This window comes from Giraffa tippelskirchi, chromosome 1 (assembly GCF_054371585.1).
Source record: "Giraffa tippelskirchi isolate mGirTip1 chromosome 1, T2T-mGirTip1v1.2.pri, whole genome shotgun sequence".
Taxonomy (NCBI): domain Eukaryota; kingdom Metazoa; phylum Chordata; class Mammalia; order Artiodactyla; family Giraffidae; genus Giraffa; species Giraffa tippelskirchi.
The window spans coordinates 66,426,919-66,454,612 of record NC_137275.1 but is presented as its reverse complement, the minus strand read 5'-3'; the positions used below and the strand labels follow the sequence as shown (position 1 = coordinate 66,454,612).

The 27,694-nt window shown below is 40.1% G+C and overlaps 1 protein-coding gene and 1 long non-coding RNA gene across 14 annotated transcripts in view; one reads left to right on the top strand and one right to left on the bottom strand.

Moving 5' to 3' along the window:
- The window catches only part of PI4K2B (phosphatidylinositol 4-kinase type 2 beta), an 88,790-nt gene that overhangs the window by 37,110 nt on the left and 23,986 nt on the right, over positions 1-27,694 (top strand). For 2 of the 13 annotated variants that reach the window (XM_081541845.1, XM_081541783.1), the window contains exon 1: positions 21,535-21,847. The exons of 7 other annotated variants lie outside the window; for them this stretch is intronic. In XM_081541845.1, the coding sequence (XP_081397971.1) occupies positions 21,676-21,847 (172 nt within the window). In that variant the 5' untranslated portion in view covers positions 21,535-21,675. Of the gene's footprint in view, positions 1-12,019; positions 12,110-21,534; positions 21,986-26,815; positions 27,043-27,694 lie in introns of those variants that run through there. 4 more of the 13 variants (XM_081541707.1, XM_081541627.1, XM_081542019.1 and 1 more) reach the window with 3 other exon arrangements.
- Positions 23,177-27,691, bottom strand: LOC145526718 (uncharacterized). The gene is made up of 2 exons (XR_014069124.1): positions 27,246-27,691; positions 23,177-26,885 (listed from the first exon to the last, which is right to left on the bottom strand). It is a non-coding gene; the product is annotated as an uncharacterized LOC145526718 (long non-coding RNA).

Genomic DNA, 27,694 nt, shown 5'->3' with positions numbered 1-27,694 from the left:
GGGATTTTCAAGGCAAGAATACTGAAGTGGTTTGCCATTCCCTTCTCCAGTGGACCACATTTTGTCAGAACTCGCCTCCATGACCTGACCGTCTTGGGTGGCCCTATACTGCATGGCTTAGTTTCACTTAGTTAGACAAAGCTGTGGTCCATGTAATTAGATTGGCTAGTTTTCTGTGGTTGTGGTTTCAGTCTATCTACCCTCTGATGCCCTCTTTCAGCACCTACTGTTTTAGTGGGGTTTCTCTTACCTTGGATGTGGGGTATCTCTTCATGGCTGCTCCAGCAAAGCGCAGCTGCTGCTCCTGACCTTGAACGTGGGGTATATCTCCTCTCAGCTGCTCCAGCACCGCACAGCCCTATTAGGCATTTAACAAACATCTATTGAATGAATAAATGAATGTTTTAACTATTCAAAATTTGTCCATAAAAGTTAAAAGAAATATCTACCAAAGCTATGGCTTCCCCTATGACTCAGGGGGTGAAGAATCCGCCTCCACTGCAGGAGTTGCAGGAGACACACGTTTGATCCCTGGGTTGGGAAGATCCCCTGGAGGAGGAAATGGCAACCCACTCCACTATTCTTGCCTGGAAAATCCCATGGACAGAGGAGTCTGGCGGGCTACAATACAAAGGGTCTCAAAGAGTCAGACACAACTGAGCAATTAAGCATGCAGCATCAAAACTTAGTCGTCATCTACCCTCTGACCTAGTGATTCCACTGCTAGAAAGTGGAGTTGCTCAGTTGTGTCTCCCACATTACAGCAGCCCCTTTACCGTCTAAGCCACCACTGTTTCCCTTCTCCAGAGTATCTTCCCAACCCAGGAATCAAACCGGGGTCTCCTGCATTGCAGGTGGATTCTTTACCAACTGAGCTATCACAGAAGCCTCTCCACTGCTAGGTATATATACAAAAGTGCCATGTGTCTACAATAGACACATGAAAAAGTGTTCCTTGTAACACCAAACTGGAAACAACTCAAATGTTCATCAACAGAACAGACAAATAAATGTTATAGTGTTCATGCTTTGGGATGCTATACAACAACATAAAAGAACAAACTATTAATATTCACAATAGCATAGATGAATCTCACAGACATAATATTGAGGAAAACAATATACACACAAGTACATACTATTTGCTTTCATTAAATAAAGCTCAAGAACAGAAACAACTAATCCATGGTGATAGAAATCAGTGGTTACCTCTGGGAAGGGGAGATAAATATTGAGGAGTAGGGACATGAGAGAATCTCTTGAGGTGAAAGAAATGTTCTACACCTTCATCTGAATTATGGTCATATTGGTTTATACACATAAAAAATTAATCTGTACACTTGAAATGTGTGTACCTTACTATATATATGTTATACTTCAATTTTTTTAAAGAGCAGAAAAGTTTTTTCTTTTAAAGGATATACATGGAACATTTTTTACTCTCTTCATTTTGGGAAGGTATTACCTTAAGTGCCTTACAAAATAACCTTCATAATCACACTATCAAGTGGGCAGTGCTATCTTGCCGATATGAGACTCAGAGAGATTAAGTTATTTTCCAAGGTCACACAGCTAATCAGTATCAAAGCTGAGATTTGAATACAAATTTATCGGATTCCAAAGCTCATGATTCTTTCTCTGTGTTACTGTAAAATAGGCAGGCACTTGCATAGCTAACTTCCCAAAGTCATGTAAAAAATTATCACTGTGACCCAGGAATACTCTTCCAGAGTGTGGATTTTCCTATAGAAATTGCCTAAGTAGAACAGAAAAGGCTTTATGTACAAAGATAGTCATTGTAGAATTTATAATAGTAAAAAAAAAACAAAAACTGGAAACAACCTAATTATTCAACAGTATATAATTAAGCAAATTATAATGTATATATTCAATAAAAAGTTATGCAGCCATTAAAAATTATGCTCAAGAAAGCTTATGATATAATGTTTAATGGGGTAAAACGGAATAGAAATTGCATTTACTTTAAGAATACAGCCATGAAAAACAAAAAAATTTAAACTTATGTCTATAGAGGAAAAAGCCTGAGAGTGTTTGCATGTAAAGAACACTAACAACGTCTGCCTCTAAAGAATATGATTTGGCAAGGTGGTGGTAGGAGTTGGGGTGGGTGAGGGGTTAGGAAGAGGACAGCAACTTTCATTTTTTGCTTTACGGACCTTGTATTTTATTTTTATGATGAAGATACATTTTATGACGAGATTTCAATTCATTAAAAACAATCAGAAGGGAATTTGTAAAATATTAACAATGGGTTGTCTTTGGATAATGGGATTTGGGAGATTTTGTTAAAGTCTTCTTTCACCTTTCTGTACTCTTTTAAGATTCCTATGATGGGCATATGTTCCTTTACACTGGAAAAAAAGATAAACATTTCAATGAGATGATGCATTTGAAAGCACTCTGTAATCTGTGAAGCAATTCAATTATAGAAGTGCTTTCATTACTACTGTAAAACATATTAAATGCTATAGATGCCATTTGTAAAGTCAGAGGGCAGATCCACTAACCAGCTGCCCAAGCACTCAAGTCTGTGCAGCTGCCACCTTCCAGAGGTGGGCGGGAGGCTGGGCAAACCACCACTGCCCACTCACAACAATTATAATGCTTTAGAGTTTCTCTGGCAAAACCGCAGGTGTTAAATTAGAAAAGAATTTCTTGGGGCTGTTGTTCTCAGCCCAGGAGGCACATTAGAATCACCTGAGAGAATTTTTTAATGCCCCACCCCCAGAGATAAGAAATCTGTTTCGGGTGAGGCCCAGGTGTGGGTACTTTTAGATTATTTCCCAGTTAATGCTAATAAGCAGAGAGAAGAGTGATGCCTTTGGGAGATACTGTAGATAAATTCTCCATGCAAGTGATAGAATGGCTTCCTTGATGTTTCAGGTAGTAAAGAATCTGCCTGCTATGCAGGAAACCTGGATTTGATCCCTGGGTCCGGAAGTTTCCCCTGGAGAAGGGAATGGCTACCCACTCTAGTATTCTTTCCTGGAGAATTTCATGGACAGAGGAGCCTTGCAGGCTCCAGTCCATAGGGTCACAAAGAGTCAGACACAGATGAGCAACTAACACACAACACACAAGTGCTGGAAAGAGTTCTAAAACCCCTCTGGGAATGATTAACTCTCTCACCAAAACACTAGAAAAAATTTGCTTTCTTCAAATCAACCTGAGGTTTTTGATTTTTTTAAGTTAGAATTTTAATTACTACTTCTGTCTTTACAATTTATAAAGGTCATCATGGAAATAATCTTATTTGATAATCTCATTGAATTATGATAATATATGTAAAGTACTAACTGGTGTCACTGTCTGAGACTGTTCTGGGAAGTAAGTGAGGCAAAAACCATTGTTTACATTTTACCTAGGAGGGAATTGAGAGAGTTCAGAAATTTCCCAGGATCAATTAACAGCAGAGTTGAACCCAAGTACCTTTCCCAACTACAACATGCTGGTTTCAAGAATTGGCTCCTATCTTTGAGTTGCCAGTGAAATTTGTTGTTGTTTAGTCTGTTTAGTTGCTAAGTCATATCAGACTCTTTGTGACCCCATGTACTGTGCCTTCCAGGCTCCTCTGTCCATGGGATTTCCCAGGCAAGAATATTGGAGTGGGTTGTCATTTCCTTTTCCAGCTGATCTTCCAGATCCAGCGATCAAACCTGCGTTTCCTGCATTGGCAGGCCGATTCTCTACCACTGAACCACCAGGGAAACCAGCCAATGACATGATACTAGAACAAAAGATTCAAAGAAGCTTTGTGTTCCTCCTTTCCCACTGCATCCCCAGGACCTGGAAAGCAAAGTAAAATACAGCTGACTCTTGGTATCCATGGGAGATTGGTTCCAAAACTCACATAGATACCAAAATCCAAGAATGCTTGAGTCCTTTTTATAAAATGATGCAGTATTTGTTTTTAACCTAAGCACATCCTCCCAAATACTTTAGATCATCTCTAGATTACTTATAATACCTAATATAATGTAAATGCTATATAAATAGTTGCCTTTGAGCAGCAAATTCAAATGTTTAGAGGAACTTCCTGGCTTTTCCCCCCAAGCATTTTCAATCCACAGTTGGTTGAATCTAAGTATTCAAAGCCCACAAATTCAAAGGGTCACCTGTGTTATGTGAACATATTTTACATGAAATTGTGACACCAATAGCACTGCTGAGAGCAGGGCCTGGACACATGAGTAAGTGTGTATTGAATGAAAGAATGAATGACTATATCCTCCAAGATAACATTACCCCCATTTGTCTTAGTCCTTTCAGGCTGCTATAACAAAATGCTATAGACTGGCTGGCTTATAAACAACAAGCATTTATTTCTCAGAGTTCTGGAGGCTGGGAAGTCTAAGATTAAGGCACCAGTATATTCAGAGACTGGTGAAGTCTCCCTTTGTGGTTCGTAGATGGCAGTCTTCTCGATGTAACCTCACATGGCAGACAAGGTGAGGGGGCTCTTAGGGGTATCACTTGTAAGGCCACTGTTCCCATCTGTGAGGGCTCTACCCTCATGACCTAATCACCTTCCAAAGGCCCCACCTCCTAATTCTGTCATCTTGGTGGTTAAGATTTAACATATGTATGAAGGGAAGGCCATAAACATTCAGATGTACGGATAGAACCATTTTACAAAGGAGGTAACCAAGACTTGAAGAGAGAAGGTAACATGCCTGAAGTAAGAGAATTATGCCAGACAGAACTGAAAGGAAAGAGAAATCAGAACAGCCAACCTTCTATTTTTACCCATGATACTAAACTACCAACTTTTATAGCATTTAGAGACCAAGCCCCAAGGATAAGCCCTTAAAGATAATTTATGTAGCAACTCTTCTCTAGATATTAAACAAAGATATTATAATAGGATGAATATTGAATAGGAGTTGGCAGCAGTGATTTGCTATTGTAGTGTTTCATTGAAAACAATTCATTTTACTTAAGACTTACTTCCAGAATCCTTAGTCTGATTAATGACAACCTTCTGAAATGATTTTTTTAAAAAAATAAAAAAGATTTTGCTTCCTGAAAAATTCATGTAATGTAGTGTGTGACAGATCACCATAGTCATATATTTAGATCCACAATTACTAGGCACAAATAAAAGAGAGCTGGAGAGAAGACATCATATATGCTTTTAATCAGGAAAGACAAAGAGCTCTCTAATCAATGTCTTGCAAAATCATTAACCAAAGTCCTAAACTGAAGCTCAAATAATTGAAAAATGAAAATGATCCATCTACTCATGACAGGGAGATTGCAGTCTAATAAAAAAGTTGGATGCATATATGGATGAAAAGGATTGACACTACCATTTGGTAATTGGCTAAATAACCATCATAAATAAATGGAAGAAATAACCAAGTTAAAAGCAAAAGTCAGAATCTTCCCCATCATCTTTAAGAGGTCACAACACATTGATCTGGAATTTTGATGCTCAAATCATTGGTTATATATAATAGAGCTGACAATGGTAAAAGGCTTTACAGTTGATCCATCCATTATCATTCCTCCATCCATCATCTATCTGTCCATTCATTCATCCAGTCATCAATCCACTCATTGATCCATCCACTACATTTAACAACATGAAATTACCGTTATTTGATCATTTTTGACTTCAGAGAAAGACAGCTTCATGTGGCTCAATAAAAAATATTCAGTTCAGTTCAGTTGCTCAGTCGTGTCCTACTCTTTGCGACCCCATGAATTGAGGCACACCAGGCCTCTCTGTCCATCACCAACTCCCGGAGTCTACCCAAACCCATGTCCATCGAGTCGGTGATGCCATCCAACCATCTCATCCTCTGTCGTCCCCTTCTCCTCCTGCCCCCAATCCTACCCAGCATTAGGGTCTTTTCCAATGAGTCAACTCTTCACATGAGGTGGCCAAAGTATTGGAGTTTCAGCTTCAACATCAGTCCTTCCAATGAACACCCAGGATTGACCTCTTTTAGGATGGATTGATTGAATCTCCTTGCAGCCCAAGGGACTCTCAAGAGTCTTCTCCAACACCACAGTTCAAAAGCATCAATTCTGCGGCGCTCAGCTTTCTTCACCGTCCAACTCTCACATCCATACATGACCACTGGAAAAACCATAGCCTTGACTAGACAGACTTTTATTGGCAAAGTAATGTCTCTGCTTTTAAATATGCTGTCTAGGTTGGCCATAACCTTCCTTCCAAGGAGTAAGCGTCTTTTAATTTCATGGCTGCAATCACCATCAGCAGTGATTTTGGAGCCCAAAAAAATAAAGTCTGACACTGTTTCCCCTGTTTCCCCATCTATTTCCCATGAAGTGATGGGACCAGATGCCATGATCTTAGTTTTCTGAACGTTGAGCTTTAAGCCAACTTTTTCACTCTCCTCTTTCACCTTCATCAAGAAGCTGTTTAGTTCTTCACTTTCTGCCATAAGGGTGGTGTCATCTGCATATCTGAGGTTATTGATATTTCTCCCGGCAATCTTGATTCCAGCTTGTGTTTCTTCCAGCCCAGCGTTTCTCATGATGTATTCTGCATAGAAGTTAAATAAGCAGGGTGACAATATACCACCTTCACGTACTCCTTTTCCTATTTGGAACCAGTCTGTTGTTCCATGTCCAGTTCTAACTGTTGCTTCCTGACCTGCATACAGGTTTCTCAAGAGACAGGTCAGATGGTCTGGTATTCCCATCTCTTTCAGAATTTTCCACAGTTTATTGTGATCCACACAGTCAAAGGCTTTGGCATAGTCAATAAAGCATACTTATTTGAACATGCTAACCATATTCAAGTCTTGGAGAGTAAGAGTTGAATAAGAAATACTCCCCATCGCTTCTCGGCCTTTTGGCTAAGATGATGAAATACTCCCCATCTCTGCAAATCTTCACTGGGAGAAACACACACCAGCTACCATTTACAAGAGAGTTGCAAAGTGCTATGGGACTATATTGATGACTGAATATGCATAGAAAGAACATACCACAAATTGTCAATGGTTGGTGGTAATTTATAAAATTCTTCTTCCTTTTGTTTATTTCTACATTAAAACTTTTCATTCAGTGAACATGCATTATTTTCATAATTAAAAGTTTGTTGAAAATGTACCATAAAAGTTGCTGAATTGATGGATATTAATAGGTATGTGTAAGATAAAGGGTTTAAAACTAAAAATAGATTAAGTGACCTAGGGAAAATAATAAGTGAGAGGTTGAATATACAAACAGAGAATTGTCAGACCATATATAAAAACAGAGCTCTGACCCACAAACTGTAGAAACCAGCCTGGGAAACCAATCTATTGATATTATTCATAGTAACCAGACTGGAAAGCCAGTCTCCTATCTGTAAATCAGACCACTAACTCTATCAACTGGCCTAGGAAGCTACATAATAATCTCCATAGCAGTTGGCCCCAAATCAGGCCAGGACTTGATTATTAACTGAACTTCCCTACTATTTGTCCTCACTTTGAACTTGGGACCAATCAGACACAGCCCGATATACACCTTTACCAATATACACCCTTACACCATATAGGATGTACTATTTCTAGTTAGCCTACCTCCAGGCTTCTCCAAGCCCAACAGACTCCAATCAGTCCATACCTGAAGCTTTCTCTTTGTCTTACTATAAAACTTTCCCACTCCTTTGCCTGCCTTTCAGTCTCTGCCAAAAGGCAAGTAATGGTGGGTTATTCCTTTGCTATAGCAAACTCTAAATAAAAACATCTTGCCTATTCTCATTTGGTTAGTCTTCATTTATTTCCACAGGAGACAAAGAGAAATGAACTTGGGAATGAGCACAGCACACAGAATGCAAATGACAAAGCCATATACATGTATGAGAAATAAACATTATAGCAACTCTCCATACCCCACTGATCACAGGATCTAGCTGGATTCTGATTAAGCTCCAAGAAGATGAAGTTGTTTTACTTCTTTGCTTTTCCTTCTCCACTCCCTCATTCAGCATGCTTTATCCCCACCTACTTAACCTGAAAAGGAAACTCTAGAGCCACCATACGCCTCTGCTTCGGTTTGACCTTTGAAGATGCAGTTCAAATCAGGAAGACCTTAAGAACCAGGTTTTACCAGGTAGAATATCAACTCCATGAGGGAAGGAAACGTGTGTTCAGCCCATCTCCATGTGTCCAGCTAAATGACTGAAATAAACACGTGGCTGCATCCAAGGTATAAGCACAACTCAAATGACCAAGATCATGTTGAAGACCTGTTTTAGTTCCCTGAAGTTCTTAAACCAAAGCACATTCAGGTGCTATGGTCCAACATACCACATGTGGTCCAAATAGCCTAGCCACGCAGGAGCCGAAGATTGGGGTCATCACTCCCCATAATGTGTCCTGTGTTGCCGAGTGCTTAGTTGGATACAGCTGCATTTCTAACTCCGTCTTTGTTTTGTGTTCACTGGATAGTAAACATGAATTGCTATTAATAATAATTTTCCACTGCATGTCCAGAACAATCCATCCAGAGAAAATTGGAACTTCTTCTTTGTTGAGGTCCAGTCCCATCAATTTGATGCTCATTTTATAGAAAGGCCATTGAGCAAAATTAATGTACCCAAACAAATAGAGTTTGTCCTTGTAACTGATTCCTAGTATGACAGGAAACAAAAGGGCTGCCTTAATGGCTTCCTCTGGGAAATTTATTTTCAGAACATTGAGTTATTTTCTTCTACTTGACCAGATTAGATTAAAATCTTTATAAAAAAAAAAAAGGAAGAAAAATAAAACTTAGTTGTCTGTTTTCATAGAAATCACTTTGAGACCTAGCTTCATTTAAATTCACTTGTTATTGTCCAAGTCAAATAATGTTATAATCTTAGGGTTATTTTACTTTTTTCCATTTGACAGTTTTTTTTCCATTTTTTTTCGTACTGTCCCCAGTATGTTTTACTCCCAGCCTCAACCTGAAAAAGAAAGTCTAGAGCCACCGTATGCCGGAAATGAGGGAGACAGAGCCTCTTTAAAATACCACTATACCTTGCCAGGAGATAACACTGTGGACTATTATCCAAAAACTTTGGTCATCCTTTTTTTGCTGTATTGGATGGATCAGTTTGGGTACCTGCCTTTCGGTCACTGTGGGGAAAGAAGGCCTCCATCACAGCCTCTGAAATGTTCTTTTCCATGTGATCTGTCTGCCTCCTCATCTTCTCCATCACAAACCAATTAGACCAATTGGAAAGCTCTATCCAAACAGGAAGGATAGTAAGAAAAGAAGCCAGCCAGGGTACCTTGGTTAGAAATTAGATCTAGAAAATATGAAGAATCAGCTAGGTTCAAGAAGAGACTCTGAAAACATGCAAAGAGAAGGCATAAGGAGCGCATGTTACTCACAAACAGCTGCCACAAGGTCAGGAAGGGATGAAAAGATGGGAAGTTGTTAGTGGCTGATAGCAAGAGAAGAGCAAAAGAGACGGGCATAGCTGAGTCAGCAGAATGGCAGGGACTTGGTGACCCTTGCTGCTGAGGGGCAAGGGAAGGAGCTAGTTCCTGATCAAGTTTCCTTCAAATTCAGCTGGACAGCATTATAACCCCAGATCACATTTTGGTTTATATTTTAAGTAGCATGGGAGGCTACTGAATCGTTAAGCAGAGGAGGAACATAATTGGAAATGCAGGTTGGGAAGATCACTCTGGCTGCTCTACAGAAGGGATAGAAGACCTGGAGAGAAAGGTATTGTGTTGCTTGCCTTTCTGTGGCTATGTCTGGTATGAAGCTGCTGACAACAGCTGCAATCATCGTTCACCCATGAGAGTGGCAGCCTGAAAGTGAAGCCAACAAGCTAAGCATGAATGAGCTAAAGGATGGAAAGAACCTGGGTCTCTGGTGACAATGATGAGCCCCTGAGTGAACTAGCTCCCAAACGTGCCCTCTTGTTGGCCTTCCTCCAAAGCACTATAATGAATTTCTTTTAAACCAGTTTGAGTAGAAGTAGGATCAATAGAGTGAGGAGTGGATGAATAAAAGGATGGATAGATTAAATCATTAGGAAAGTTCCATGCCATACAGCTTCCCAGGTGGCTCAGTAGGTAAAGAATCTTCCTGCAATGCAGGAGACTGCCTGTAATCTGGGAGACCCGGGTTCTATCCCTGGGTCTGAAAGATCCCCTGGAGAAGGAAATGGCAACCCACTGCAGTATTTTTGCTGGGAAATCCAATGGACACAGGAGCCTGGTGGCTACAGTCCATGGGGTCGCAAAGAGTTGGACACAACTGAGTGACTTAAACCACTGCCCCTGCCATGCCATACACCATGTTGACAATGAGTCTCTTAGTCTATTTGGACTGCTATAAAATAAATACCATATACTGGTGGCTTATAAACAGTAGAACTTGACTGGATGCTGGGAAGTCCAAGACTGTGGTGCCAGCAGATTTGGTTTCTGGTGAAGGTCTGCTTCCTGATTAATAGGTGCCCATCTTTTCACTGTGTCCTTGCTTGGTAGAAGTGGACAAGAATGCTCTTTGGGGTCAGGGTACTAAATCCATTCATGGGAGTTCAACTCTCATGACCTAATCGCCTCCAAAATACCATTATATTGGGGATTAGATTTGATTGATGAATTTTGGGGGAACACAGTCTGTGGCAGTTACTTAATAGCTTAATATGCCATTTGAAAATGTCTTCTGGACCAGGAATGATTGCAACTGTATTTTTGAGGTTCTTTTGCATCTCATTCATTTACCAACAGTACCAGCTCAGTGATAGAAGTTAAAAATAATATCAGCATGTAAGTTTGTTTGTTCGCTTGTTTTTTAACCTATGTCAGTGTCCAAAAGTCTAATTCTGGAAGCAGAATTGACTGAGCAGCCACTCTCCAGTGTTTCCTCAAAGCCAAGAATAACAATTTCCAATTGCCAGAGCTTCCTTAAGTAAATAAAGGTTTCCCTCAGAGAAGCAGTCTTTAGAAGGGAGTGGCCAGAGGTTATTTTAGCATAGCTGTAGCGTCTTTGTGGGTGGCTCAGACAGGTCTGGGTATGTTTACAAGCTTGTGTGTCCTGTCCTCTGAATGTACCTGGATCCTTGCAGGTGGGCCTGTCACACACCCTGTGATGAGGGGACCCTGTGAGGAAGATCAGAGTGCATTAAAGTTGTCCCAGAGAGTTAATGGAACCACATTCACCATATGGTGTTTCATAAGCAGATTTCCTTCAACAAGAGCTTTCATTGTGAGCTTTGAAATCACAGTCTCTTCATCCATGGAATAGCATTAAGTTTGGTCACACATAGGAATCAATTTTCCTTATCTTTTTTGTGACCTCTTCTTAGGTTTTCTCAGTGGCTTCCTTTTTTGATAGTCACAGATTCCAGGAAAGCTATGCTAATAGGCACACTGAGGTTTTGGTGGGGGACCTCTCATCTGACAATGACAAGTGCAAGTTACTGTGATGAGGTTTTAGTGTGGGTTGAATAGTGTCCCCTTTTTAGAAAAAGAAAAAATCCTATGTCCATTCAAAACCTCAAAATGTGACCTTATTTGGAGATAGGGTCACTGCAGATGTAATTACTTAAGATCACGTCATACTGGATTAAGGTACTCCCTAAATCTAATGACTGGGTGTCCTTATAAAAAGAAGAGCGAACAAGCAGAGATACATAGAGAGGAGCAGGCTACGTGACATTGGAGCAGAGATTCGAGTGATGTGTCCACAAGGCCCGGGTTTCCAGGAGCTACCAGAAGCTGGAAGAAACAAGGATGATTTTCCCCAAGAGCCTCTGGAGAGAGCATGGCTCTGCCAACATCTTGATTTCAAACTTCTTGCCTCCTGAACCGTGAGAGAATAAATTCTGTTGTTTCACGGCACCCAGTTTGTGATGGTTAGGGCAGTTCTAGGAAACTAATACAGGTTTCAAAGGTTGAGCCCCAGATCTCTTTGCAGGCCCGCACTTGCTCGCCCTATTTCTTCCTCTTCCCTAGGGGCTTAAGGATTGGACCAATTTTCCTTTTCTTTCAACAACGTCACCATCTGCTTGTCTTCCCTCACCCAGACCCAGCGGCAGCGTGGTACCCAGTTTCTCAGCTCCTGATTTTCTTGCTGACAAGCTAACAGTCCTCTCTCTGCTTTCATTGATTTTTCAGTAAGTACCGTGGACAGGCAACCACACAAGTAAGAATACCAGGGAAATTACAAGGTATATAAAACTTGTTAAAACCACAGTTTCTGAAGTCTGTCTTGTCCCTGGATTTATCTAGTGTCTGCAATTAGATTGGCACTTGGCTAGTTTTGCTTTCTGTCTATTGAAATAAAAATAAAACAAAAAATTGAATTATATACTTTATACAGTTATAAAAAATTTAAATATTTCATAAAAATGATATTAAACTGCACAAACTGGAAGTACCAGTGTATTTTCATCAAGTACCTATATTTGTAACCACTATCACAGTTTTGTATGCCATGAATCCATCGCCATTCCCAACCAGGATTTTGGAAAAGAAAATCTGGCAACTCTTTGCTTAACTCTCTCCTGAGATGGCCTCCGAGGAACTGGCTTCTGTCCTTTATCTCATTCTGGAGCATGGGGCTAGCCAGCCCTTTTCCTCTTTTCTTGCTGAGGTCTTTGAGAGCTCTTTGAGAGCTCTTCTTCTCATTTGGCAAGTGTGATTGTTGCATGGCCCTTGACTGACATCTGAGATTCTCACTGACAACTTGGGTTCCCACCATTCCTGATAAGAGTGACTTACTGTGCCTGAAATGTTTATGCAAACATTATGGTTTACACTGAACACATGAATTGTTTCTAGGGATCTGGAATTTTGGTTGATGCTAGGCAGAGGATGCCTGCATGACCAGCCCCAATAAAAACCTCCGACACTGAGTCTCTGAGCTGGTAGACAGCATTTCACACTTGTTGTCATAACTTGTAGTCTGGGGAGGTAAGAGTGTCCTGTGTGCCTCCACTGGGAGATGGCTCTTGGAAATGAGTGCCTGCTTGCCTCTCAACTTCATCTCAGGTGCCTTTTCCCTTTGCTAATTCTTCTTTGTGTCCTTTCACTATTATAAGTCATAGATATAAATATGACCATATACTGAGTCCTGGGAGTCCTCCCACTGAATCATCAAACCTGGGGTGCTCTTGGGGACCTCTCAACACAGGCTTTCTTGGTGATATTTGGGAAGCAAATATCAATATTATCAAAGGAAAGTTGAGGATTAATGGCTTTCATTACAGAATTTATTTACAGACTCCTTTAAATATAATTTTACTGATTTGTTCATTTGTTTATGAATTTATAAAACCTTTGTCAAGCACACATTATGTTCTAGTCACTCCCCTAGGAACTGGAGGAAGTGAGAGACAAATACAGAGAGAACATCACTTCCTTTACTGCAGGGGACTTGCACTTTCACAGCACCTTTGAATAGAGAAATGATGAAATTTTAGTGGGAGAGGTGCCACTGGAGGAAGTCAGAGCAAGGATTTAGGGAGAGTGTAGGATAGAGACATGATGATCTCTGCTTAGGGAAGTGGGGTTTTAGAGGTGAGGTAGATGATGGCCACGTGGAGAAGAGGGTAGAGATATCCTGTCAGCAAGATTAAAGACAGGAACAGGAAAGCCCGGTGTGCTGCATACAGTCTATGGGGTCACAAAGAGTCGGACACAACTGAGCAACTAAACTGAAGATTAAAGACACAGAGACATGAAATAACTGGTCCTAGAAATAGGAAATCACTCAGGATGGCTGCAGCTGGGATTGATGTGAAGGGTTAGAACCCAGCTGGGGAGGAATTACATGCCATGGTAAATTTTTAGGTTTGCTTCTGTTTTTGTTTTTAAGTGAGCAGTGAAGATGGCATTAGAAGTTAGTGACTGTTAACAGATGAATGGATAAAGGAGATGTGAGATATATATATATACATATATAATGGAGTATTCAGCAACAAAAAAGAATGAAATAATGCCATTTCCAGCAACATGAATGGACCTAGAATTTATTATCTTAAGTGAAGTAAGTCAGAGAGGACAAATATCATATGATATCACTTATATGTGGTATCTAAACAAAATGATGAAAATGAACTTATCTAAAAAACAGAAATAGACTCACAGATACAGAAAACAAACTTATGGTTGCCAAAGAGGGAAGGGAGGGGAGGGATAAATTAGGAGTTTGGGGTTAACATATACACACTACTACATTTAAAATAGATTATCAACAGGACCTACTGTATAGCACAGGGAATGATATTCAATATCTTATAATAACCTATAATGAAAAAGAATCTGAAAAAGAATATATATATATATATATATATATAGTATACTGAATAGGGTTTCCCTGGTGGCTTAGTGATAGAAAATCTGCCTGCCAATGCAGGAGATGCAGGTTCGATCCCTGGGTCGGGAAGTTCCCTTGGAGGAGGAAATGACAACCCACTCCAGTATTCTTAACTGGGAAATCCCATGGACAGAGGAGCCTGGAGAGCTATGGTCCAGGGGGTCACAGAGTCGGACACAACTGAGTGACTAAACAATAGCAATAACAATATAACTGAATCACTTTGCTGTACATCTGAAACTAACACAACATTGTAAATCAACTATACTTCATTAGAAAAAAAAAAAAAAAGATCTCCTGAAGAAAAAAAAGAAGTTAGTGACAACGATCAGAACCGTGATTTAGAAAGAAACTTCCTTTGGTTTCCTAAGCCAAGAGAGGCTTGTAGAATGGAATGACTGAAAGGGTGGAGCCAGACCACTGGTGTTCCAACATTAACTCTTCCACTTACATCTGGGTGACCTGGGACAAATCACTTTCACCTGTATATGCCTGAGTTTCCCCACGTGTAAAGGGGATAATAAGAACCCTGTCACAATGGGTTGTTGTGAGGGTATGTATGCTAATTAACTCAAAGCACGTGGAACAGCATCTGGCTCTCAATAAACTGTAGCTTTCATTATCACCACATTAAAGCAGCATTTGTTTCAGAAGTGTTTTATCTGCATGTAAGTTTTTGGGAACAGATTCTGCTTAAAGCAGGATCCACTATTAGCAATAAGATAAATTTGGGAAATGACAGAAAACTGGGAATTATGTTTTTCTTTCATATGTCTGTATTCAAATCACAACATATACATATAAATATTGAAGTGGAGCCGAATACAAAGATTGAAGGGCTCATCTAGAGGATCTGTGTTTCTTCAAGGCTATAATAGATTCCCCATGAAGTAAAAATCCACTGCAGCTAGCTGAACAAAGCCAATATAGATGATCAACCAAGCAGCTATTATCAGATTTACTCAAAGGCTAGTAGTGTTCTGTTTTCTGTGGTTACACATGGCATATCAATTGAATCATAACCTTAAAATCAACCTCATCTAATTAAGACATTCACCTAGGACCAGTAGTCTTTGTTTCTTTTTTCCCTCATTGCTATAAAAACCTTCTAGTGCACTAAAATCATTGTAATGTAACTTTTTAATTTAAAAAAAACCACAAAAATTAGGACAAAGCCAAAAAATTCACAGAAGAAGCTCCAGAATTGTCACATAGACAGGATTTAGAAGTAACCATGTATTTGGAGCACTCATCTCAGATAGCCTAATAGCTATCATATCACTGTCCATTCTGTCTTTGAGTGTTTGACTATTGTATTATATTCTTGCTACTGTTGGCATTTCTTGGATTCTTTGGCTTGTGGCCACATCTATGTCTCATCTTCACATTTGCCTCTATGTGTGTCTTTTCCTCTTTTGTCTCAAACTTCCCTCTGCCTTTCTTTTATAAGGACACTTGTCATTAGATGTAGTGTCACCTGGGATGATACAGTCTCCCAATCCTTAATTTAATTACATCTTCAAAAACTTTTTTTCCAAATAACATAGTATTTACAGGTTCCAAGGATTTGACATGGAAATATCTTTGGGGGGAAATCACCATCCAAACCGTTATAACCACCTTTTGTGCAATAACACCCACTTGTTTGTACTACTGTCATTCTGTACTCTTCATCCTGCATTATTCTTTTCCATAACATTTGTCATCATCTCACATTCTAACATTCTATTGGCTACTTTTTATTATTTGTCTCCCCCATGAGAATGGAAGCCTCATGAGAACAGAGGTGTGTTCTCTTTTCTTTCCCCAGCACTAGAATAGCACTTGGTACAATTTATTTGTTAAAGGAATGGAGGAATAGAAACTTTATTCAGTCTGTGTTTGCTTAGTAAGGATAGTTTTCTACTTAGGGGTGAAAATAAAGGTCATTTGGGGTACCTGGGAGAGAGGAGGGTTGTTGATGGAGCCCAACCAATACCACTAGCAAAAAATAAGAGCTAGATTGCTAAAAAACATGACCAGAAATTTCAGGTGGGATTTTACTCCAGCCAAGTCTCTTCCCTACCCCTATATTCTCTTGCTTAGCCCTCTTTCCTGATTGGTCTTTCTCATATACTCTCACAGCAGCCTGTACTTCCTCCACAAAGCTCTTAGGATACTGTATTGCAACTGCCTATTTGTCTGTAAGTTCCATTCATCGTAATTTCCATTAAGGCAAAAACCTTCAGATCGTTGCTGAGTTCTGTGAGTTGTTCTAGCAAATTACAGAACCTAAGGAGGTCATGGGTCCCCCAAATATAGAACCAGTTGGTTATAAATGGAGGTGGCCTGAGGACCCATGAAAGGTAGCTGACATCTGAAGTAAGGATGGTCTTATGGAGGACAGACCCTTTAACTTGTGAGATCTGTGCTAACTCTGTGGTTAGTGGCAGAATTGAATTCCAGTTGGTGCTGGAATACCTATCCCAAATCTTCCAGTGGTTCCTTGTGCTGGGGTGTAAAAAAAACCTGAGGATCACAACAAAAATTAGATTTTGAAATACAGATGTTGGTAAAGCCTTGATTAATGAATGCCCCATGAAGTAGCAACAGTGCTTCATGTCTTTTCTTATTAAAGGAGCATTAAAGGTGATGGTGACATTGGACATGGTGCATTTAGTCCTATGTTAGGATGTTCTGAACACATGGGTGTTGTACAGTTAGATTGTAAGAGTGATGCCAAGTTTCATTTAAAGATCTTGCATCTTCAAAATGCCAATACAGTATATTAATGCATATATATGGAATTTAGAAAGATGGTAACAATGACCCTATATGTGAGACAGCAAAAGAGACACAGATATAAAGAACAGACTTTTGGACTCTGTGGGAGAAGGCAAGGGTGGGATGATTTGAGAGAATAGCATTGAAACATGTATATTATCATACATGAAATAGATCGCCAGTCCAGATTCGATGCATGAGACAGGGTGGGCTGGTGCACTGGGATGACCCTGAGGAATGGGATGGGGAGGGAGGTGGGAGGGAGGGTCGGGATGGGGAACACATGAACACCTATGGCTGATTCATGTGAATGCATGGCAAAAACCACCACAATATTGTAAAGTAATTAGCCTCCAATTAAAAAAAAATAAAATAAAGATCTTGCATCTTCTAAACCCTGACTACTATCAAAGAATGGACTCCTAAGGAAATGTTCCATGGGAACAAAGTTAAGAAATATCTGTGAGAAGTACTAGAGGCAGCAAAGCCTTAGAATTTTAAAACTGAGATGCTGACACAGGGATATATTTTACCATGTTTGTGTGCTTGTGCTAAGTTGCTTCAGTCATGTTTGACTCTTTGCAACCCTGTGGACTGTAGCCCACCAGGCTCCTCTGTTCATGGGATTCTCCAGCAAGAATACTGGAGTGGGTTGCCATGCCCTCTTCCAGGGTTTACCATATTTGTTGTTGTTGTGAAAGTCATTCAATCGTGTCCGACTCTTTGCAACCCCAAGGACTATACAGTCCATGGAATTCTCCAGACCAGAGTGGAGTGGGTATAGCCTTTCCCTCTTCCAGGGGATCTTCCCAACCCAGGGATCAAACCCAGGTCTCCCACATTGCAGGCGGATTCTTTACCAGCTGAGCCACAAGGGAAGCCCAAGAATACTGGAGTGGGTAGCCTATCCCTTCTCCAGTGGATCTTCCCGAACCAAGGTCTCCTGCATTGCAGGCAGATTCTTTACCAACTGAGCTATCATGAATTGAAAAAATACTTGCTTTGGCTGACTGATTTGATAGTGAATATTGGCTTTACCAATTAACTTTTAAGTTAGACTTTTTTTACATACATTGAATGAACCAAATCTGTAGTCCTAAAGTTTTGGCAAAAATATACTTAAAATTCATGATAAGATAAAAGCATTTTAACAAGTAATATTGTATTGCCAAAATTCTATAGATATGTTAATATTTTTATTTTCTCAACTCAGTTTAAAAAAATAGTGTCTTGAAAGAGTTACAGAACAATTATTAATAACTTATAAGTCTTTTAAAAGCCTTTTTGGTATACTTGCCAGAAATTGAATAACCAAGAAAGTGAATTCAGTTCAGTTCAGTCGCTCAGTCGTGTCCAACTCTTTGCGTGAAAGAAAGTGAATAACTCAAACAAAAGAGGACCTAAATGAATTGTCTGATGATAGATAATAAAAAATAATTTTTGATGATAGAGTGCTATATGGCTTTTAGCATATATCTTGAAAGATCAAAAATTTGAGTGACATTGCTATTTCAAAGCATTCACCATAATCATCTACTTATTTGAATGTATTTTCTCAGTGTTCATATCTATGAATAGAATTGATGCTGAATCTTGTCTTATCTAGCGGTAAGTAGTATTCCTTTATTAACGTGTGCATGTGAGTTCAGTCACTTCAGTTGTCTCTGACTCTTTGTGACCCCATGGACTATAGCCTGCCAGGCTCCTTTGTGCATGGGATTATCTCGGTGGCAAGAATACTGGAGTGGGTTGCTATTTCCTCCTCCAGAGGATCTTTGCAACCCAGGGATTGAACTTGGGTCTCCTGAATTGTAGGCAGATTCTTTACCATCTGAGCCACCAGGAAAGCCCACTAACATGAACTATGGACAAAAAAATAGCACCAGCACCGTTCACCTCACTAAAAGATACATTTCCATAAAAATATGTCATTGGAAGTTATATCAGACTAAGCCTTTTATAGACAAAGTCATAAACTTTGGATAAAATATAAAAGCAATTATTTGAAGATGCTGAAAAGTAACCCAAAGCAGGCAGGTGGAATTTTAAGGTATGGCCACTGTTCAAAGAACTGAAATATAATGAGTGTGATTTTATGCTCATATATCTTTTTATCTGAGGGCATTGCTCAGTCTGCACTGTGAAAAGTAGCTGGAACTCAGAAAACTACAATATTAATGGCTTAAGGAATTAGAGAATGGAGCCTGGGGCTTCCAGAGCAGCTGGAAATTGAAGATGAAATTCCTGAAAAGGAAAGAGTAGTAGAGGAAAAGAACTCCAAAGCTGACACATACACTCTGCCAAAATCCTTGGTTGACTCCTAAACTCTGTGTGCATAGGGTAAAAATCAACCACCTACTAGAATACATCAATATTTATCAGAGGAAGGATAGCAGCATCTAGAGGCTCTACAATATACCTATATATACATCTATAATATCTAGTACACAATAAAAAATTAGCAAATATATAAGAAACAGGAAAGTTTGATTCATAGTTTAGAGAGAAGGTAGTCAATAGAAACTGACTCCAAGATGACTCAGATGTAAGAATTAGCAAAGACTTTTTAAAAATTATAGTTGATTTACAAAGTTGTGTTATTTAGGTTCACAGCAAAGTGATTATATATATATATATATATATATATATATATCCTTTTCAGATTCTTTTCCATTATAGATTCTTATAAGATATTGAATGTAACTCCCTGTGTTATACAGTAAGTCCTTATTGCTTATTTTCTATTTAGTAGTTGTATATGTTAATCTCAAACTCCCAATTTTTACCTCCCTCACACTTTCCCTTTGGCAACCATAAGCTTGTTTTCTATGTCTGTTAGTCTATTTCTATTTATAATAAGTTCTTTAATAAATAAGTTCTTTGTATCATTTTTTTGATTCCACATATAAATGATATCATATGATATTTGTCTTTCTTTGTCTGACTTACTCCACCTAGGATGATAAATTCTAGGTCCATCTGTGTTGCTGGAAATGGAATGGAATTATTTCATTCTTTTTTATGACTGAGTAATACTCCACTCTGTGTGTGTGTGTGTGTGTGTGTGTGTGTGTGTATACATATATATATATATATCTTCTTTAATCATTTCATCTATCAGTGGACATTTAGGTTGCTTTCATGTCTTGGCTATTGTAAATAGTGCTGCTATGAACATCGGGGTGCATGCATCTTTTTGAATTAGAGTTTTCTGTGGATACATGCCCAGGAGTGGGATTGCTAGATCATACTGCAACTCTATTTTTAGTTTCTTAAGGAATCTCTATATTGTTCTCCACAGTGGCTAGCAAAGAGTTTTAAACAGTTATTATACATTAGGCAGGAGGAGAAGGGGACAACAGAGGGAAAGATGGTTAGATGGCATCACCGACTCAATGGTGAACAAGCTCCAGGAATTGGTGATGGACAGGGAAGCCTGGTGTGCTGCAGTCCATGGGATTGCAAAGAGTCAGACACGACTGAGCAACTGAACTGAACTGATACACCATGCAAGGACATGAAAAAGTATATGGTTATAATAACGAGTTGGCAGAAAAACTCAGCAGAGATACAGAAACTCTAAAAAGAGAAGGGAGAAATGGAAATTCTAGAACTGAAAAGTACAAATTTCGAAATAAAAAATTCACAGGGTGGGTCCAGCAGCTAATTAGAAATGGATGGAGGGTTGGCAAACTTAAAAAAAGATTAAGAGAAATTATTCCAGCTGAAAAACAGAGATAAAAACTATTGAAAAAAATGGACAGAGCTATACTAATCTTTAAGACGATATTAAAGAGCTTAAAGAACCTGTAATAGGAATCACAGAAAGGGAAGAGAGTGAAGCAGAAAATTTTTTGAAAAAATAATGGCGGAGATTTCCCCAAATTTGGTAGACTTACAAATTTGGTAAACTGACAAATTAAGAAACCGAGCGAAACACAAACAAGGTACATATATTAAAAAAAGAAATAGGAAGAAAATTATTAAAAAGTCAATGAACTAGAGAACGGATAATCAGTGGACCCATAGATGGCTTTTTGAAAAAACTAAAAATTTTTATAAACTTCTAGCTAGATTAGCCATATTTAAAAAGAGAAAATGCAAACTGCAATATCAGGAATGTTTGGAAAAAATGACAAGGCCCTGGCTCTCCGAAACTTCTAGTGGGGGAAACATATGTTAGTCATACAAAGAAATATACAGGTATACATTGTGGGAAACATGAAAGAATTCTGCAGGGGAGGGAGAGGCCAATTTGGGTTAGAGAGGGGCACCTCTGCAAAGGTAGATTAACTTCCACCCCCACGCTCCACAAGCAGTAACTTTAGCCCCGCCGGGCGTCTTCCCCGGCTTAGGGAGACAGGTGGCGGCCGGGCCCCCGCACAACGCCCCCGCCCTTCCGCGCAGGCGCGGTGTAGGCGCGAGGTGGGGCTCGGCCGGCGGGCGGGGCAACCGCCTGGCGGGCGCCGAGCTGGACAGTGGACTAGCTAGGTTTCTTCGGTCTGACCCAGAGGCTCCGGTTCCCCGCGATGCCGAGACCAGACCCGGACGCTTCGCCTCTCTGAGTCGGTCTCAGCGCGGAAGGCACAGAGGGAGGCCATGGCGGAGGCCTCCGAGCCCGGGAGGCCAGAGTCCGCCGGCAGCGGGAGCCTGGAGGAGGACGAGGAGGAAGAGGAGCGGGAGCCGCTGCTGCCGCGGACCGCCTGGGCCCAGCGGCGGAAGGGCGCTCCGGGGGGCGCCGTGAGGCTGGAGACGGCTGCCGGGGAGGAAGGTGCGGCCTCCCCTAGCCAGGCCAACGACCGGGAACTGCTGCTTCTGCCCCGGGATGCGTCTTTCTCCTCCTCCCCGGGCTTGGGGCGCCAGCGGAGCTCGCCCACCAATCTAGACCGGAACCGCCCCGTGGGTTCAGGTGCGACCCGGCTCTTCCCTACTCCCGCGCCCTGCCAGAGTGCCCCTCTCCGCCGCGCCCTGCCAGAGTGCCCCTCTCCGCCGCGCTCTGCATTCAAGCCCCTCCTCGGGTCGCTGCCCCCGGCTTCTTTCTCTGTCGCCCGCTAGCCCTTGCCTAGTAGAAAAAGCTGTTCGCCAGGCGTCTCGTCCTGAGCACTGGCCGAGGGTTCAGCTGCCTCTCACACCTTGGACACCTTGCCTTTTTCTTCCCCATCCCCGCTTCCCCGTCCACTCGCACCTTCTCCAGGGACTATATAGGCTGCTTCTCCTGACGCCCGAGGTTGTCATTAAACTCCGATCCTTGGGGCCGCCCCTAAGAGTGATCTAAACTTTTGGAATCAGACAGGAAATCTTAACACTGTAAAATGACCTAAGTTGTTTGCTCAAGTTTGGCTTTAAAGTTTTGGCTTTCAAGTTGTGGCTTAAGAACCCTGAACTACCAAGAAAGTTCGTGAATTTGCGAGGTGAATGACAGTCGGGAGATAGCAAGAATATCCGGTTGCCACTGGGACACGTTTCAAAAACTTTAAAAATATTGTTATTGTGACATTAGCCAGAGGGGGCAGAAGCAGTTGAACTTCTGTACCTGCTTTCTCTCTTCCAAAGTTTTCTTTCTCGAGACTTTTTTATTTTTATACAGAAAAAGGAAAAACCTTTTTCACTATTAAGCAGACTGACAGCCTCAGATGAAAGAGAGGGTTGTTGAAATGTTGAAAGGTAGTAAAATTTAGGCACGAAGCTGCAGGCATGGATATTTGTTGGTAAATGGAATTTTTTGGCATAGATTAGTTGAGTTAGGCTAATTTGAAAAATAGAATAGACTTGTAAGGGTCCTAGGTAGCGCTGGGACAGGCTTGTTGTGTAAAATGGTCGTAAAATGGTCCGGATAACACTTGCTCGCTGGTGGTAAGGATGGTTTAAATGAGGTAATGTTTGCATTCTGCCTGGAATATCGCACCATACATGACAGCTTAAAGAAAAGGCACAGAAAGTGTAGTTTGCATTATGCTGCTGAAGTTTTTGTGGAGTAGTTAGATTTTACATATTCTGCTGCTGGTACACTAATGGGGCTTCTGCACTTTAAAGAATTTTGGATAGAGTAGGTTACTCTAGTTGTAGTTATGGTCAAATGATAGAGTAAATGAATCAGAGGCCCAGGGGAATTAGACTTTAATGAAGAAAGCTTTAACAAACTGGTCTGACTTACAGGTCAGCTAGCTACCATTATAATGTTAACTTTTGGATACATCGACAGTACAACATTTAACAGAATAAACAAACATGGATTTGGAACCAAATCACAAATGGATCCACATTCACCCAACTACATTGATTATAATGGTATATATTACCTAGAAACCTGTCTGTGAAATCACTGAGATTTGTGTGGCCAGCTTGCCTTTTTCTACCCAAAGTTACTGTGTAGCTAGATTTTAAAAGATCCTAAAACCTTGAAAATGCGTTTATTCTGTGAAGGTAAGATTTTGCAAACAAGTCATATTACAGCTAGAAAAAGTAAAAGTGAGGATAGAGTATAATATTGGAATACAAATGGATTATTAAAGAGAATTTTAACCTTTTCAAATGGCAATAACATTTATATCTCTGTTGATGTTTTTCTGAGATCTTCAAGGCTTCCCTGGTTGCTCAGATGGTAAAGAATCTGCCTGCAATGCAGGAGACCTGGTTTCAATCCCTGGGTCAGGAAGATCCCCTGGAAAAGGGAATGGCTACCCACTCTAGTATTCTTGCCTGGAGAATTCCATGGACAGAGGAGCTTGGCGGACTACAGTCTATGGGGTTGCAAAGAGTTGGACACGACTGAGCAACTATCACTTTTTTTTTTAATATTTCATTAATTCTCACAATAGCACAGCAAGTTAGCTGGGTTAAGTCATCCTGGGTATGAGGATGGGAAATGAATGAAAACTGCAATGACTAGTAGTTGATAGAACTTCAGCTGTAAGCCAAAGTCAAGGTCCAGAAAGTGGAAAAGCCAGACTAAACCTAGTTCGTTCATATCCTGCATTTTGCTATAGATCCCCAGCAGTTATAAAATAATTACCTGTATTTATTTATTACCAAGGTCTTATTTTTTAAAGGATTTAAAAATAGTTTTGAACTACAAAAGCTATTTTTAAAATTTCAAACCATTCTCCTAAAAAGTTTGATTAATTTAACTAGATAATTAAGTCATTATTTTTTGAATTCATTAACTTCCTTTGTCCTTTACCATCCAGTTTCCATGAAGCCACCTCTCTAGTTCCAAGATATTCCTGTCTTTAGATTGATATTAGCATCATTTATCAAGCTTAACTATTTTGTGTATGTAAACAGGAGCTTTATGTACTTTAACCAGTGGAAGAATGGCCTAGCTCTGTTATCTTTACTTGAACAAGGCATGTGGCAAAGTCTAGAACCAGTGTAAACATCGGGTTGTTGGATTAGTGTCAAAGTAGAAGAATTAGTGGTATTCCTTTTGCAGTTGTCATTTTAATCAGTGAGTTGGAGAGTAGTAAAGATAATAATAGTTAATACCCACAAAACAGTACGTGCAGGGCATAGTCTATGTGTTTCATATAGATTAATTTATAACCAACCCTATGATATGAGCCCTTTTTTTTTAATTCTCATTTTAAAGAAGCACAGAGGTGAATTGAAGGTTCCAGTTAATATAAACCAGAAGCACTTATCGGTTTTTGTTGGAGAGCCTAGTGATTAGAGAATGGTGCTAGAATTTACAAGCTATGCAGATGACACCACCCTTATGGCAGAAAGTGAAGAAGAACTAAAGAGCCTCTTGATGAAAGTGAAAGAGGAGAGTGAAAAAGTTGGCTTAAAGGTCAACATTCAGAAAACTAAGATCATGGCATCCGGTCCCATCACTTCAAGGCAGATAGATGGGAAAACAGTGGAAACAGTGGCTGACTTTATTTTTCTGGGCTCCAAAATCACTGCAGTTGATGACTGCAGCCATGAAATTAAAAGACGGTTACTCCTTGGAAGGAAAGTTATGACCAACATAGACAGCATATTAAAAAGCAGAGACATTACTTTGCCAACAAAGGTCCGTCTAGTCAAGGCTATGGTTTTTCCAGTGGTCATGTATGGATGTGAGAGTTGGACTATAAAGAAAGCTGAGTGCCGAAGAATTGATGCTTTTGAACTGTGGTGTTGGAGAAGACTCTTGAGAGTCCCTTGGACTGCGAGGAGATCCAACCAGTCCATCCTAAAGGAGATCAGTCCTGGGTGTTCATTGGAAGGACTGATGTTGAAGCTGAAACTCCAATACTTTGGCTACCTGATTGGAAGAGCTGACTCATTGGAAAAGACCCTGATGCTGGGAAAGATTGAGGGCGGGAGAAGGGGACGACAGAGGATGAGATGGCTGGATGGCATCGCCAACTCGATGGACATGGGTTTGGGTGGACTCAGGGACGTGATGATGGATAGGGAGGCCTGGCGTGCTGCGGTTCATGGGGTCGCAAAGAGTTGGACACGACTGAGCGACTGAACTGAACGGAAAGTAAAAGAAAGTGTGTTTATGAGCCATTTAATGAGTCATGGTGGCTTATAAATGTATGAACAAAAGTCATTTAAAAGTAAGGAAGAATTATGAAAATGGGAAGTAAGAGTAATGAAATAAATAAGATGGAGGCCAGAACAAGACTACACAAAATTAACATCACACACTTGATGCAGGCAGTGCACGAATTTGATTTTTAAGATTACTGATCTGCCAGCTTGAGAGAAACACAATCACTGTGCCCATAAGGTTAAAACAGATTAGTTATTTGAACCAAAACAAAACTGGCAAAGGATAAACCGTTAGGTTTTCTCTTGGAGAAGAGACTATATGCTGAGTAATATCTTGATAATAAAAGTGATCACTTTCGTAAGAGTGTTTCATACAACTTCCCTGAAGTTCATTTCAGTGGAAGTAATTCTAGTGGGTGATGTTATCAGTATTGCTGGATCTAGATTCAAGATGCTGATAGTCTGGCTTAATTTAGAGGAAGGTATTAGAAGAATAGATAATTTCGTGGGTCTTGACAATCTTCAAAAACTGAGCTTTTGAAAAGTAGTGAGCATCAGTGTGTTGGAGAGTTTTCCTCAAACCACTAATTAGAATGCACTTGTTGCAGAGCTCCATCATTCAATCAGCAAATGTTTCAGTGCCTTCGGGCACCAGTGAAAATCCAGCCCTTAGGGAAACAGTGGTGGCCACATACCAAATGGATGTCCAGTCACCAGCCCTGTCCTCATGTAACCTTATAATTTAATGGAGGAAACAGTCAATTAAAACAGACAGTTCTAACAGGATATATGTGCTTCATGGGGAAAGCTGACAGCTCCTTGGAACCCTGGATATGGGGGCCAGGGAAGACTTAGCAGAGGAAATAGCATCCAGTTTGAGACTTGAATAGCACTGGCACCCCTGAGGGTTCCAGTTTAGTTTGGATCATCAAACTTGTGAACCAGCTACTTTACATTTTAGAAGATATTCTGGCCAGTGGTTAAGATATATTCCCAGCCCTTAGGTGAGGAAGAGTTCATCTTGATTTACTTATTTAAAATGAGAACTTGATAAGTTGCTATGCATACTTATATAAAAGTAAATATTAACAGGTTATACAATGGATTCTCTTAATCCATTTTCATTTCTACTTACCAGAGGATCAACTGTAGCCTTTAAGTGTCGTTAAGGGTTTGTTGATAAATACTTCTCACATTATTGAAGGTCTGCCATGTGTCAGGCACAGGTTTAAGCACTTGGTGTATTTCACAGAACAGAACAAAGATTTCTGCCCTCCTGGGACCAAGATCCATTTTGTTACAGCATTACAAGTGGTCAGATGGAGCTGAAGGATGGATAAGAATTAGTCATAGGAAAGAAACTTGGCATGTACATCAGAACAGCATGGGCGAAAGTTCAGAGGGTGGGCTGGACGCCTTGTGAAAAGTGAGGAATTTGAATAGGACTGGAGTTTGACTGGAAGGAAGGCCACCACTCCTTAGGTGAGTCCCAAAGGGAGTATACAGAGGTAGAACTAACAGTCTCCTCAGAAAATCTGAATATTTTCTAATACAGAGACAAATCAAAGTCTCACAGTTTATCCTTAGAAGGGGTAAAAGTAATATTAACTGAACAAAATTTAAAGAAAATATAGCTATTTAAGCCCCTTAGCTGTTAACAATCAAACTAAACAATGGCAACAAACCTTCAAACCAAATCTTCATGGCACATGTATCTTGAAGTGGTATAACTTAGAATATATTCTCCAAGTTAAACTCATGGCTAAATATACATTTAAGTAACTAAAATAAAAGTTGTAGGATGTAATTGTGAGTTATGAATCAGAAAAATCTACTGAAAATTATTTTGATTTTTAAAAGAGTTGATATGTAATCATGTTGCTTTTTTTTCTTTTCCGGTAGTAATTAGACAGGGCCAGTTGTCTTCCAAGTGCCTTTCTGGACTGTGATGGTAAATCCAGACCATCTTCAAAGAACGCCAGTTTTCATGTAGGGAGATAGTCTCGTTTATCCAAAAGAATTGCTTAGTGAAGGGACAAGCTAAAGAGAAAAAGATTGAAGACATGCTGGCTGATTGTATAGGAATGGTTCTGGTTTGGGTTGAAGCTGAATTATTAAGTGTCCAGAGTATGAT